At 39.4% G+C, this 16,118-nt stretch overlaps 1 protein-coding gene across 2 annotated transcripts in view; it reads right to left on the bottom strand.

Moving 5' to 3' along the window:
* LOC150091211 (hemocytin-like) overlaps window positions 1–16,118 on the bottom strand; it is a 1,750,539-nt gene that overhangs the window by 547,204 nt on the left and 1,187,217 nt on the right. For both annotated transcript variants that reach the window (XM_090374755.1, XM_090374750.1), the window contains one exon: window positions 10,767–10,808. In XM_090374755.1, coding sequence (XP_090230881.1) covers window positions 10,767–10,808 — 42 coding nt within the window. The remainder of the gene's footprint in view (window positions 1–10,766; window positions 10,809–16,118) is intronic.

Below are 16,118 nucleotides of genomic sequence, written 5' to 3' on the forward strand. Positions count from 1 at the left end.
TTCTTGCCCTGCAAATGCAGCGACTTAATCACTGCTCGATATTCCACTTTGTCAACCACAGCATTGTTCCTCAGATTCCACGCTCCACCTCTGGTGTACGATCACCTATGGAAATGAAATTTCACAAGTTAGTTATTGAATATGTAGAAAACTTATTAAAAACAGCATCTTCCTACTGATGTTTTATCTACATCAGGGTACAAATTTTTTGATACCCCCCCCTTGTATGCACAGTAACCAAATAATAATTATAGATTATATCAAAAGAACATCAGTTTATAAGGAAATCGCATAATGCTATCATGACAGTTTAGTGAATATTTGTATTAAAAGTAAAACTGAGTTACTGAAACACACAGTGCAAAAACCATATGGGCATATCAATTTTCAATTGGCATGTCTTTCCATACCAGATAGGAGCTGGGTAAAGAAGTGGAGACATGCTCTCAGAGCCTGGATACTTATTAGCATCAAGATTGTCCAGGAATCTTCTAATATATTTTTTGCTGGAAAATAAAGGGAAGCGCCGAATGGATGTGGTCAATAGGACAGGAGAAGATTTATCAAGATCACCGATAGACCCAGAGCCAAGAATTCAGTAGTCCAGCATTACTTCTGCCATTTCTACATGTTTTTAACAAATTTTATATTTATTTATCACTTGTGCTTCTCCTTGCATGCAAAGTACTGCTACCCCACTTGCACAAAGTACAACTGCTTTGTATATTCAATTGATCACTGGTGACACTGCTCCATCCTCCACGTGGTGGTGGTGGCTGGAAACCATTAAGCTTATATCTACCTCAAGGTAGATATACCTTGAGCTTCAGAATAAAGTAGCAAAAATGGGGGATTTAATGTCTTCTCACTTTTAGAGCTGATGAGCTCTAAAGCTCTTGAGCTGATGAGCTCAAGAACCTAAGCTTCAAGAATAAAGTAGCAAAAATGGGGGATTTAATGTCTTCTCACTTTTAGAGCTGATGAGCTCTCAAAATGCAGAACTGCAGATAGAGTGGCTACAATGGTAATGAGGTAAAAGTATAATGTATCAGCCTATTCTGGTATGCTATGATTTATAATGATATTAAAAACTTAGGCAGAACCATGGATGTTGAAAATCAGCATCGGTGATTGAAAAATTATATTACTGCTTTTTAGCTGCATCAAAGATCACCCTGGGATCAAAATCTAATGCAGTAAAAAATACTATTTTTATGCGATATCAGCTACTGCATTGAAATATAAACCCACAATCCCATAATGTTGTGTGTGTAATTTAAAATTTATTTTTCACAAAAGATAGCATATAAATAAATTTACACATAATTTGGGCCACTGGTTAATCGGGACAGCCATTTATTTGGGAAAAATCTTAAAGAACAGAACCCAATCGAGAAAATAGCCAGGGTTTACTTTGCTTAATTTGGACAACATACCATTTAATCGGGGCATGAGACCGCAGCACAGGAGATTACCCTAAGATTGTCTCCGACCATACCACGTGGTTCGATCGGATTTCTGGAGGTCACAGTCATAAAACAGTAAAAACCATTAGCAGTTCCCTGTTTATTGGGCTTTTCTGTTAGTGCAATCTATTATAAACGGATAGTAAACTTGATCTTTTAACTTGAGAGCACTTGAGTAAACTTGAGAGCAGCAAAGCAAAAGGCTCAAGCTAACGGAAGTGCTGTGGCTCAGAGCAGAACTGAGGGGGGCAGTTGTCCTCTGACTCACAGCCTTATAAAATGCACTGTTTGCTTGATGTTTGCAGAGCAATCGGGTACGGGACATGATACTGCCAAGGGGGATGTTTTTGTGTGTGCGCGATGCAAGGAGTGTATCGATATCAGCAACAACTCGGCGTTCTTGTGGGCCTATATGAGAGCTTGAAGGACAGGGTGGATGCCCTCGAAGTAACTAAATTGAGGGGCCCATCAAGCTCTCAGCTGCCCACATCAACGCCAGAGCTTGCACTTGGGCATCGCGTGACACAGAAACAACCCTCAAGGCAGAATACGCTGGTCCCGAAGGAACTAGTAGTTGTTGATGACTCTATTGTCAGGGAAACGGGGAACATGCTTTGTAAAAAAGATAGGTGGAACAGGACCAGGGTATGTCTGCCAGGGGCAAAGGTTGATGACGTTGTAGAGCGAATATCATCTTTTAAGGGCACAAAAGGTGATATAGTTGTACATGTTGGCACTAATATTAAGAGTAGGAGACCGGCAGAATTACTTAACAAGTACAGGTCACTGTTGAACAAAAGCCGAGAATTAGGGTTGAATTTGAAAGTGTCTGCAATTCTGCCCAGACACGATAGGAGGGAGTATATGATGAGAGCCTTGTCGATCAATTCGGCCCTGGAAAGATTGTGCAAGGCTCAAGGGGTAGAATTTTTTTCAGCCTGGACTGTACTTGTTAACAGGAGAGATTGCTTCTACAGGGATGGGATACACTTAAATAGAAAGGGTGCAAGAATATTTGCTGATGCTATCGAGGCAGTGTTAGGTGGGTCGGAAAACTGCTAGCTTGGGGGGAGACAAAGACCAATAGATTGACAGTAGCCACTGGCAGAGGTGAAAGAGATTCTTGCACTGCTTTTCTATTAGAATGAGCAGAAGCCTGAAAAACAAGATGCATGGTATTTCAGAGACTGCTGGGAGCCATTGCGGTACAAGTAAACACATGGGTTGTGTTAGGGTAGCTAAGAATAGAAACAGGTGCAGGTATACTTGCGTGTACACCAATGCTAGGAGTTTAGTAAATAAATTTGATGAATTTGAGGTATTGCTCAAAACATCAAAGGCAGATATTGTTGGGATATCAGAGACGTGGTGTCACACAGATATAAGGGATGCAGAACTGCAATTTGGGGAGTACAACGTCTACAGAAAGGATAGACAGGATAGGAAGGGGGGAGGGATTATGCTATTAGTTAAGAAACACATAAAAACCAAGGAAGTGAAGCCAGTCGACATCGCTGGACAGTGCAGTGTTGAGTCAGTTTGGTGTGACATAAGCATTGGGAGATCAAAATTGAGAGTAGGAGTGTGCTATAGGCCTAATGACTCTGATGAGTATAATAAGGAACTGTACAGGGAAATAGAGTGGGCCAGTAAATCAGAGAGTCTTATAATGGGGGATTTTAATTTCCCAGATATTGACTGGAATTTGGGGGCTGGTTACTCACACACTAGCAGGGCTTTTGTGGATTTGTTGGATGATTGTTTTCTACATCAGCATGTTCGGGAGGCAACTAGAGGGAGGAATACTCTTGATTTGATTATCAGCAGTGATTCTTCATGCATTAGGAATCTGCAGATAAATGAACCACTAGGTGGCAGTGACCACAGTGTGCTGAAGTGGGATTTACTCAAAGAGGTAACTACCATTAGGGGTAAAGGGAAGGGTTATTGCTTCCGTAAAGGCGACTATGATGGACTGAGACAGTATTTAAATTCTATACAGTGGAACCAACTGATGACGTTACCAACAGCAAATTCAAAATGGGAAGCATTCAAAGAACTTATCTTGGAAGCTACTAGGCTTTACATACCAACTAAGAAATATTGTTCAAGGTTTAGGCCAAAATGGATGTCAGATGAACTAATGAGGCATATGGCAGAGAAGAAATATGCATGGGATACTTACAAATTAACACATGACACAGAAGCCTATGATAGATACAAGTTGATATGCAACCAAGTTACAAAGGAGGTTAGGCAGGCGAAGGCAGATTACGAGAAATCCTTGGCAAGGGATGCAAAGAAAAACAGCAAAGAATTCTTTACTTATGTAAACTCTAGAAGGAAGGGGATGAATCAGATTGGTCCACTTGACATTGATGGGTCAACTGTTGATGATCCTGCTCAGGTAGCTAACAAACTAAATGAATATTTTGCATCGACATTCACACATGAGGAGTTATTCAGCAAGGGGAATGCCAGAGGTGTATTCAACTCTAGCAGTAAGCTACAGAATCTTGAAATAACTGGGAGTAAAGTGGAGGAGAAACTGTTGAAGATAAACACAAGAAAGGCACCCGGGGTGGATGGGATCTATCCAGTTATATTAAAGGAAGCAGCAAAGGAAGTAAGCAAACCCTTAGCGATAATTATGAGAGCTTCCTTGGACTCAGGGGAGGTACCCATAGACTGGAAATGTGCAAATGTGGCCCCAATTCACAAAGGAGGATCAAAGGCTGACACAAGCTGAAAAAGTTACAGCTGTCAGTTACAGGCTCCGCAAAAACGATAAGTGTTTGCCTTTTATTTACATGATTGTTATTTTATATTGTACTTAATACGTAGTCATATAGTTATAGTTACGCTGGTTATTTTTTATTTTTAATTTAGATAAAGAGTTTTTGTGGATTTTACTTACGATAGGTAAAACCGTTATTTCGTCCCATTTTTGTAGCCATTGTTTTTGGATATAGTGGTAGGGAATTCAAATTTATTAATTGAGGTAGATAGGTAGCTCTAACGCATAATTATATAGTAATACGCTACACTGTTTCTATTTAATAGTTTCTATTCAAATACTATTGATTTTATTAATTTAAACTACCATGCCCCAGACTAGAGCAGCAAAGCAATGGGCACAAAGTGGCAGGAGTGCTGTGACTCGGGGGCGAACTCAGGGGGGCAATTCTCCAACGCATCACAGCCTAAAAAAATGTGCAGCTTGTGAAATGTTTGCCGAACTCTCTGGAACGGAACATGATATTGCCATGGGGGATGTCTTTGTGTGTGCGCTATGTAAGGAGTGTAAGGAAATCAGGCGACAACTCAGCGTTGTTATGGGCCTATATGAGAGTTTGAAGGACAGGGTGGATGCTCTCGAAAGATCTAAATTGAGGGGCCCATCAGGCTCTCAGCTGCCCACATCAACGCCAGAGCTTGCACTTGGTCATCACGCAACACAGCGGCAACCCCTAAGGCAGAATGCGCTGGTCCCAAAGGAACTAGTTGTTATAGGTGACTCTATTGTCAGGGAAACAGGGAACATGCTTTGTAAAAAAGATAGGTGGAACAGGACCAGGGTATGTCTGCCAGGGGCAAAGGTTGATGATGTTGTAGAGCGGATATCATCTTTTAAGGGCACAAAAGGTGATATAGTTGTACACGTTGGCACTAATGATATTAAGAGTAGGAGACCGGCGGAATTACTCAACAAGTACAGGTCACTGTTGAAAAAAAGCCGTGAAATAGGGTTGAATTTGAAAGTGTCTGCAATTCTGCCCAGACACGATAGGAGGGAGTACATGATGAGAGCCTTGTCGATCAATTCGGCCCTGGAAAGATTATGCAAGGCTCAAGGGGTAGAATTTTTTTCAGCCTGGACTGTACTTGTTAACAGGAGAGATTGCTTCTAACAGGGATGGGATACACTTAAATAGAAAGGGTGCAAGAATATTTGCTGATGCTATCGAGGCAGTGTTAGGTGGGTCGGAAAACTGCTAGTTTGGGGGGATACAAAGACTAATAGTTTAACAGTAACTGCAGGCAGAGGTGAAGGTGATTCTTGCACAACTTCTATTAGAATAAGAAGCGACCTGGAGCGAGGGGTGTTGGGGGGTTCAGGGATGGATGGCAGTCATCATGGAATAGTTGGGTATATGGGATGTGTTAGGGTAACAAGGAATAGGCATAGGAGCATGTATGCTTGCATGTATACCAATGCTAGAAGTATAGTAAATAAATTTGATGAATTTGAAGTGTTGGTCAAGACATCAAAGGCGGATATTGTTGGGATAGCAGAGACGTGGTGTCACAAAGATATAAGGAATGCAGAACTGGAATTTGGGGAGTACCATGTGTACAGAAAGGATAGACAGGACAGAAAGGGAGGGGGTGTCATGCTGTTAATTAAGAAAAACATAAAATGAAAGGAAGTGCACCCAGTTAATATAGATGAACAGTGCTCTGTTGAGTCAGTTTGGTGTGAGATAAGCACTGCGAAAGGAAAAATAAGAGTAGGAGTGTGTTATAGGCCTAATGACTTGAATGAGTACAATGAACAATTGTACAGAGAAATAGAGTGGGCCAGTAAATCAGAATGTCTTATAATGGGGGATTTTAACTTCCCAGCTATTGACTGGAACTTGTGGGTTGGTCAGTCACACACTAGTCAGACTTTTGTGGATTTATTGGATGATTGTTTTCTGCAGCAGCATGTTCGAGAGGCAACCAGAGAAAGTAACACTCTTGATCTGGTTATCAGCAGTGATCATTCGTGTATTAAGAATTTGCAGATAAAGGAACCACTAGGTGGCAGTGATCACAATGTGCTGAAGTGGGATTTACTCAAAGAGGTAACTACCGTCAGGGGTAAAGGAAAGGGTTTTTGCTTCCGTAAAGGGGAGTGCAGTGGTCTCAGACAGTTTTTAAGTTCTGTAAAGTGGGATCAACTGACGATGTTACGAACAGTAAATTCTAAGTGGGAAGCATTCAAAGAATTAATCGTGGAAGCTACTAGACTTTATATACCGATTAAGAAATATCGTTCAAGGTTTAGGCCTAAATGGTTATCAAATGAACTAATGAGACTCGTGACAGAGAAGAAAAATGCATGGGATGCATATAAATTATCAGGTGACGCAGAAGCCTGTGGCAGATATAAGCTAGTCTGTAATCAGGTCACAAAGGAGGTTCGGCAGGCGAGGGCGGATTACGAGAAATCTTTGGCAAAAGATGCTAAGAAAAACAGCAAGGATTTCTTTACTTATATAAACTCTAAAAGGAAGGGGTTGAATATGATTGGTCCACTTGACATCGATGGTTCGACTGTTGATGATCCTGCTCAGATAGCAAACAAACTGAATGAGTATTTTGCATCTACATTCACACGTGAGGAATTATTACAATTTGAAAATGGAAGAAGGTTATCAAATTGTAGCAGTGTGCTTAATGATTTTGTAATAACTGAGAGCAAAGTGGAGGAGAAATTGTTGAAGTTAAACACAAGAAAGGCACCTGGGGTGGATGGGATCTATCCAGTTATTTTAAAGGAGGCGGCAAAGCAACTAAGCAAACCCTTAGCCATAATTATGAGAGCATCCTTGGACTCAGGGGACGTTCCCACGGACTGGAGATGTGCAAATGTGTCCCCAATTCACAAAGGTGGATCGAAGGGTGACACGAGTAATTACAGACCAGTTAGTTTAACTTCTGTTCCGGGTAAAATAATGGAGTCGCTGGTTAAAGATGCATTGCAGGATCATCTAGACAAGACTGCAGCAATAATTCAAACACAGCATGGGTTTGTTAAGGGAAAGTCTTGTCTGACAAATTTGATTGGTTATTATGATGTGGTCACAAAGGAACTGGATGCAAAAAATAATTTTGATATCATATACTTGGATTTCAGGAAAGCTTTTGACACTGTTGCGCATGAAAGACTACTGTACAAATTGGAGCAGAATGGTATTAAGGGTAAGTTGCTACAATGGATAAAAGCATGGTTAAGTGGGAGAAGACAGAGGGTGGTAATCAATGGGTGCTGCTCTTCGTGGACTAATGTTATTAGTGGAGTCCCACAGGGTTCGGTGTTGGGTCCACTGTTGTTTTGTGTATTTATCAATGATATTGATGAAGGTATATCAGGCTTAATGTCGAAGTTTGCAGATGACACAAAGGTTGGCAGGGTTGTTAATGACAGTAATGGCATTGTGCTACTGCAACAGGATCTAGATAATTTGGGCAGATGGGCTAAGAAGTGGCAACTGAAGTTCAACCTTGACAAATGCAAAGTACTGCATAGGGGTAGAAGTAACCCCAGAGAAATGTACTAACTGTGTGGTACTACACTTAAGGTGGTAGAAAATGAAAAAGACCTGGGAGTAATTGTGCAGTCAGATATGAAGTTTTCTGAGCAGTGCAGACAGGCTGCTAGGGCGGGTCATGGGGTTTTGTCAATGATATATAGGAATTTTGCTAGCAGGGAAAAGGAGGTGATTGTCCCTCTGTATAAGGCAATGGTCAGGCCACGCCTTGAGTACTGCGTACAGGTCTGGAGGCCTCATTTTAGGAAGGATGTAGATTTGCTTGAGCGTGTACAGAGAAGAGCAACACGATTGGTGAGGGGAATGAAGGGATTCTCTTACCAAGAGAGGCTTAAGTTCTGCAAATTGCAGTGGCTGGAGACTAGGCACCTGCATGGTGATCTGATTGAGGTCTATAAGGCCTTGAATGGGTTGAGCACGCTGAATTCTGATGGGATCCTTCCACTTGTTCAGATTACCAACCTACGGGGACATAAGTTCAAATTAAGAAAGGGCAGATGTAGAATCGATGTGCGGAAATTTGCCTTTAGCCAGCGGGTGGTTAATTGCTGGAACAAACTTCCATCTGTCGTTGTGGAAATTAATAGGTTAAATAAATTTAAGTAGGAACTGGACAGGCATTTGGAGGGAATGGTGTGATTTTTTTTTTTTTTTTTTTTTGGCTGATGCTGCATAAGCTCCTACACTTGCTTTCTTGCATCATGTGCCACTACTACTACTACTACTACTACTACTACAAGTAATTATAGACCTGTGAGCTTAACTTCTGTTCCAGGAAAATTAATGGAGGCACTGGTTAAAGAAGCACTGCAGGATCATTTAGACAAGACTTCAGTTATAGCTCAGACACAGCATGGTTTTGTTAAGGGAAAGTCTTGCCTGACCAACTTGATTGGATACTATGATGCAGTCACAAAAGAACTGGATGCAGGGAATAACTTTGATATTATATACTTGGATCTTAGAAAGGCTTTTGATACTGTTGCACATGGAAGACTGCTGCACAAATTGGAGCAGTGTGACATTGGAGGCAAATTGCTGCTATGGATAAAGGGGTGGTTGAGGGGGAGAAGACAGAGAGTGGTAATCAATGGACACTGCTCATCGTGGACTAATGTTATCAGTGGAGTCCCTCAGGGCTCAGTGTTGGGTCCATTATTGTTTTCTGTATTTATAAATGATATTGATGATGGTATATCAAGCTTAATGTCCAAGTTTGCAGATGATACAAAGGTTGGCAGGGGTGTCAAGGACACTACTGACACTATGCTGCTGCAACAGGATCTGGAAAGGTTGAGCAGATGGGCTGAGAGGTGGCAAATGAAGTTTAACATTGTCAAATGTAAAGTACTACACATGGGAAACAGCAACCCCAAAGCAACGTATCAACTCTCTGGTACTACACTGACAGTTGTAGAGAATGAAAGGGACTTGGGGGTGGTTGTGCAGGCAGATATGAAGTTCTCTGAGCAGTGCAGACGGGCTGCAAGAGTAGCTCATGGAGTATTGTCAATGATATACAGGAATTTTTCCAGCAGGGATAAGGAGGTGATTATTCCCTTGTATAAGGCAATGGTCAGGCCACACCTAGAGTACTGTATAGAGGTCTGGAGGCCTCATTTCAAGAAGGATGTAGAGCTGCTGGAACGAGTACAGAGAAGGGCAACAAGATTAGTGAATGGAACAAAGGGGTGCTCTTACGAAGAAAGGCTTAAGTTTTGCAAATTACAGTGTCTGGAGACTAGGCACCAGCGAGGTGATCTGATAGAGGTGTATAAAGCCTTGAATGGTTTAAGCATGCTCAATGCTGATGGGATTCTTCCTCTAGCTCAGAAAAATCACCTGAGAGGGCATAAATTCAAATTGAGGAAAGACAGATTTAGGATAGACGTGCGGAAATTTGCCTTTAGCCAGCGGGTGGTTGGTTGGTGGAACAGACTCCCATCCCTTGTGGTAGAGGTTGATAGCCTAAATAAGTTTAAGGCTCAGCTGGACAGGTATTTTGAACGAACAAGAGGGGTGAAGTGGAAGTGGTTTTTTTTTTTTTTTTTTGGCTGATGCTGCATAAGCTTGCTTTCTTGCATCAAATGCCTCTACTAATGCTAATGCTAATCTTATTGAATTTGCGATAATACCGACAGCTGGAATTCTGTGAGTTATTATGGTGAAATGTGTTTACACTTCCATGAAATCTTCAATCATATAAAAAAATTAATTTTCAGAATCTTCTCTTCATTCCTATTTCTTAAGCTTCGTAACTTGTTACTCCATCCTCACTTGCGCATATCATGTTACTTGAAAGTTGTGTGTGCCATGTTCTTTGTTACTGATTGCTTATCTTTTTTACTGTTTTAAATTTTAACCCCCACCTACAAATGTCAGTGAACAGAAATGTCAACTAGTTAGAATGTATATATTACACTATGTATTAATTAAGCTATGCACGTAAGCATAAATTAATTTTGGTAACCTGTGGAAAATATTCTTCTGATTTTCACTTATTATTTAATTTTTTAATCGGTAAGGTAACAAAGTGTAAATTTGTACTTAATATATCTTTAATTTTATAGCCTGTGGATAATATTCCTCCTATTTTTGCTAATTACAATCGCTGTTTGATAGAATTAAAATTCAATTCACAAACGTGATCACAATGACTGGAGCTTACTACATATCGTATAGTGAATGGTGCTTTACTATGGTGAGTCCATCATAACGTGATTTGATCATACAGAAAATCAATCGTAAAGCTGTATTTTTAACTATTTACATGAAACTTCGCATAATCTGGCCAAAATACACTAGTCCCAATGTGTGCCAAATAACTGGAATTGACCGTATTACAAAAATCCACAAAAGAATGAGAAAAGGATCTAATTAATCTTTTTTTTTTTTTTTTTTTTAATGGAAATAACTACATAATAAACTCACGTTAGTGGTAAAATTTTTTAAATTACATATATGTTTCAAAGTTACTTACCTGGGGTTGTAATGTAAAGTGGTGGTGGAAAGGTAGACTCTTCTGGAATAAAGAACAAAAAGCTTACAATTATTTTAAAGAACTCATGTAAAAGAAGTACAGATGTTCATTAATTGACAAACAAAAATAAAACTATAAACTTACTTCTTTTCCAGCTATAAACTCATAAAATGCATAGTTGGGAAAAAAGTGCACTCCATGAGTGACAACTTTGTTTTGATATGTTTAACAAAATGCAGCTATGGTGTAATAAAAATATCATGTTTGTAACTTTTGAGCAATTCCAAAAGGGGTTATTCTCTGCGTGGAACAAAACATAATATAGAGAAATCTTAACAAGAGAAGAGTGCCCTTGGTAATAGTATCCTTGATCACTATCAAGATTTGTTACCTATGTAGTGTTTCATATTGCCACACCCCAGGGGCTCACACCTGGTGAGTATGGGCTTGGCACACCCAGGGTCCTGAGCTGGATATCATCATTCTTCTCTTTCTTGGTGATTCCTTTCTACTTCTGGCTCTCTCTGTTGTTTTTGTTGTTGTTGTTATTTGGTTTTTAGGAGCATTAGCAACTAAGGCCATATTGTTCCTGGGATATGCGGTGGTCATTTCCTGACCTTTCTGCAATTCCCATATTTGGTGGTCGCGGGTTTGAACCCCGGTATAATCAAGAAGCGTGTGCTATGCACTGCTGCTCCTGCCCACCTGGCTACGGAGGCGCCCTGACTCTCTCTCTCTCTCTCTCTCTCTCTCTCTCTCTCTCTCTCGGGGTAACTTGGGAATTTTTTTTGTTTTGGCTGGTGCAGCATAAGCCTCAGGCTCCCTTGCACCGTACGGCGAGAAATAATCATAATAGGTGAGATTTAACGAAAATAAATAAATGCCCACATGTCCATTGTTGGATGCATTTGTTTCAAAAAAAAAATCTGATATTACCTGTCTGAACCATCTAATAATTTATCTAGTTCAATCTTAAATTTATTCACAACACCAGATGTAGGTTTGTTCCAAAAATCAACACTGGCAGAAGTCAACACAACTGATCTGGCTGAAAGCAAATTTCTACACATCTATCCTGCAACTATCCTTCTTCAATTTAAATTTATGACTGCTCATATATGTGTTTCTGAACAAACAGGAAGGATTACATCAGCATTTAGTTTACTCATTCCATTTAAAGTCTTAAACACCTCAATCAGATCTCCTCACATGTGCTTAAGTTGCAGATGCTGCAATTTGCAGAACTAAAGCCTTTCTTGGTAAGAATACCCTTTTCTTCCCTTCATTAATCATGTTGCCCTTCTCTGCACCCATTCCAACAGGTCAAAAACCTTTCTAAAATGAAAGTTCCATACCTATGTGCTATACTCACGATCGGCCTTACCATTGCTTTATAAATAAGATAATCACTTCCTTATTGCTGCTGAAAAAATTCCTGTATACATTGACAAAACCCTGTGAGATTCCTAGCAGCCCTTGTGCACTACTCAGAGAACTAAATGTCTGACTGCACAAATATCCCTCCCAGGTCTTTTTCATTCTCCACTACACTCAGTGTTGTGCCACACACAGTTGGTACATTATTCTAACATTATTGCTACTCATATGCAGTACCTTGCATTTATCAATGTTAATTGACATCTTGCCAAAATTTTCTAGATCTTGCTGCAGTGACATATCCTGATTACTGTATTAACCATCCTGCCAACCTTTGTATTATCTGCAGACTTAAACATTAAGCATGATATTCCTTCATTAATATCATTAATAATAATTGAAAACAACAATCAGGTCAGCAATGAACCCTGGAAAACTCCATTAATAACATTAGTCCACAAAAAGCAGAGTCCATTGATAACCATTCTCTGTCTTTTCCTGCTCAACCATCTCTATATTCATTGCAGTAATTTACCTCTAATGCCACACTGCTCATTGCTCCAATTTGTGTAATATCAAAAGTTTTACTGAAATCTAATTATATGATATCAAAATTACTTTTTGCATCCAGTCTTTTTGTTACTGCATCATAATATATAATCTAATTGGTCAGACAAGTTCACCCCTTAACAGATCCATGCTGTGGCTGCTATATAACTGCATTTGTGTATATATGATCCTGCATTGCTTTTTTAACCAGTAACTCCAATATTTTTCCTGTAGCAGAAGCCAAGCTTGTAGTGTAGGGATGTAATTCCTGATATCACTCTTTGATCCATTTTTGTGAATTGGTGATACATTCACAAATTAATGGTTCACAGGCTCACCCTTGAATTAAAGGACTCTATGATAATTGTACTTAGAGGGTCATTGATCTCTTTTGCTTCCTCTCTCAATATAACAAGACAGATCCCATCCACCCCAGGTGCCTTATTTATGTTTAGCTAAAACAATCTCTCTCTCTCTCTCTCTCTCTCTCTCTCTCTCTCTCTCTCTCTCTCTCTCTCTCAGTTCTCATTTAATTCCGGTAATTTGATACATTTCTGGCATTACCATCCCTAAAAATTTCCTCATGTCTGAATGTAGATGCAGACTGTCTACAACACAGAATTACTTATACCATTCATAACTATGTGGAACAATCTGATTCATCACATTGAGTAAAGAAGTCTTTGCTACTTTTCTTTACATTCTTTGCCAGAGTCTTCTTGTAATCTACTTTAGATACCTAATCCCCTTTGTGTGTTGATTGCAGACTAGTTTATACCTACTGTAGGTTTCTGTATCTCCTCATAATTTATATGCATCCCATGTATGCTCTTCTGTGCCACTAGTCTCTGTCATCTGACATCCATTTAGGCCAGTGACCAGGTGTTTGAATGTTTTTTTTTTAGATAGACCTAGGAACACTATGGAAAAAGGGATGATTGAGTGGGCAAAGACAGAGAATGGTAATTAATGGTAATTAACACTGCTCTTCACTTCATGGACTAATGTTATTAGTGGATTCCTACAGGATTCACTGTTGGGTCCATTGTTGTTTTCTGTATTCATTAATGATATTGATGATGTCCTTAATGTCCAAGTTTGCAGACGATACAAAGGTCGGCAGGGTTGTTAATGACACTAATGACAGTATGCTGCTGCAACAGGATTTAGAAAAGTTAAGCAGATTGGCTGAGGTGGCAAATTTAAAGTACTGCATACGGGAAGCAATAACCCCAGAGTAACATATCACCTGTGTGGTACTATACTGACAGAGGTAGAGAGTGAAAAGGACCTGGGGTAATTGTTCAGGCAAATATGAAGTTTTTTGAGCAGTGCAGATGGTCTGCAAGAGTAGCTCATGGTGTCTTGTGAATGATATACAGGAATTTTTCCTAGCAGAGATAAGGAGGTGATTATCCCCTTGTATAAGGCAATGGTCAGACAACACCTTGAGTACTGTATACAGGTCTGGAGGCCTTATTTGAAGAAGGACGTAGAGCTGTTGGAACAAATACAGAGAAGGGCAACAAGATTAGTGAACAGAACAAAGGGCTGCTCTTATGAAGAAAGGCTTAAGTTTTGCAAATTACAGTGTCTGGAGACTAGGCACCCGTGAGGTGATCTGATTGAGGTGTACATGCTCAATGCTGATAGGATTCTTCATCTTGCTCAGAATAATCGCCTGAGAGGGCATAAATTCAATTTGAGGAAAGACAGTTGTAAGATAGATGCGTGGAAGTTTACCTTTAGCCAGTGAGTGGTTGATTGCAGGAATAAACTTCCATCTGTCGTAGAAGTTGACAGCTTAAACAGATTCAAGGCAGAACTAGACAAACATTTGGAGTGGGTGGATGAGTGAAATGAGAACAGGATGTGTGTGTGTTTTTTTTTTTTTTTTGGCTGATGCTATATAAGCTTGCTTTCTTGCATCATGTGCCCTTGCTAATGCTAACACTTATACACACACGTTTTATTGATTGATCAATGTTTTATTGATTATTATCTTTATTTGAATATTATTGGGAAAGCATACGAATAATGATATTAATCACAAAAAATGACAATAATATATTATTTCCAAACATTTGGCAATAGAACACATGGAACAAATATAAGAAAAGTATAAAAGAAAGAATAATATAAGTATGTGCAGAGGCAGATTTACAGTGAAGCTTAAGCTTTAGGGCCCCCTCACAGGCCCTGGTAGTGGCCCTAGCAATATGTTCTCATGGTCATACATTTTTGTAAGATTTGAAAAAGTAAGATATTTTAATCACCGGTGTCTCTTTCCATTCTGACTTCCCCTCTGTCACAATGTCATGTTGGGTGGCGCTGGAATCATGATGCTGGCAGGATATTTTGCAAGGTGGTGCATGTGGGAATAAATTTTTGTTCACTGAATTTTGGAAAAAAAATGCATTATTTTAATTAAGTTAAGTTTGACTGATTTACGAGTACAGCTGAGCCAACAATTCGTGATTGGTGGGAGAAAGGACTTGTATTGTTTTAAAGTTTCAATAAATTACTTCAAAATCCAAAGGTGGTACACTTGCACCACCTTTGGACTTCGAATGTCCATGGTGCAAAATGGTGCACTTTAACCGCCTTGCACCATGCTGCTGACACTCATGGTCTGAGTGACCTTCAGCTTTAAAAAAAAAATACAAGAAAATTTTGCAACCTTTTTCTTAAAGAGGGCCCACAAAACCTCCACCCTCCTGCACAGCAATGAAAAATGCTGTGCTGCTTTTTGCCATTGCACGTTCTGTATTGCCAATTTTCTTCAACGGCATTATTCTGATGCTGAAAGCTAAAAGTCTCTTCGGCTTTCTTGTGATTCATTTGTATTTTGATGCCTTTCAATATCACTTAATTCGGCTGTCAGCATGCATTTTCAATAATATTATAAATATTTACAATATTTACAAAAACATTTTATAAAAACAAAAACAAAAACATAAAAACAAAAACAATAATCATCTTTGAGCTTTTGATTAATTAGTCATTGATTAATATATAGTCAACACGGAAGTGTTAACTTATTCTTTGTTCATTTTCAAAACGAGGCAAAATTACACACTATAGTTTAATATGAAAATTCATTAAAAAAAAAAAAAATAATAATTAGTTACCTACTCAAAGTAATTTAATCATCACAAACGAAAAAGAAAAGGCAAGTTTCATCAACACTCTGTTAAACCTATTCAGAACAGTGGTTGGCATGCATAAATGTATCTTTCTTCTGGACAGTCTACTTCAGTAATTACTTCGAAATCCAATGGTGGTCTTCTGGGCAGTCTACTTCCGAACAAAGGGTTGCTCTTAAGAAGAAAGGCTTAAGTTTTGCAAATTACAGCGTCTGGAGACTAGGCACCTGCGAGGTGGTCTGACTGAGGTGTATAAAGCCTTGAATGGTTTGAGCATGCT

Source organism: Mastigoproctus giganteus, chromosome 1, assembly GCF_048544385.1.
Source record: "Mastigoproctus giganteus isolate SK-2022 chromosome 1, ASM4854438v1, whole genome shotgun sequence".
Taxonomy (NCBI): domain Eukaryota; kingdom Metazoa; phylum Arthropoda; class Arachnida; order Uropygi; family Thelyphonidae; genus Mastigoproctus; species Mastigoproctus giganteus.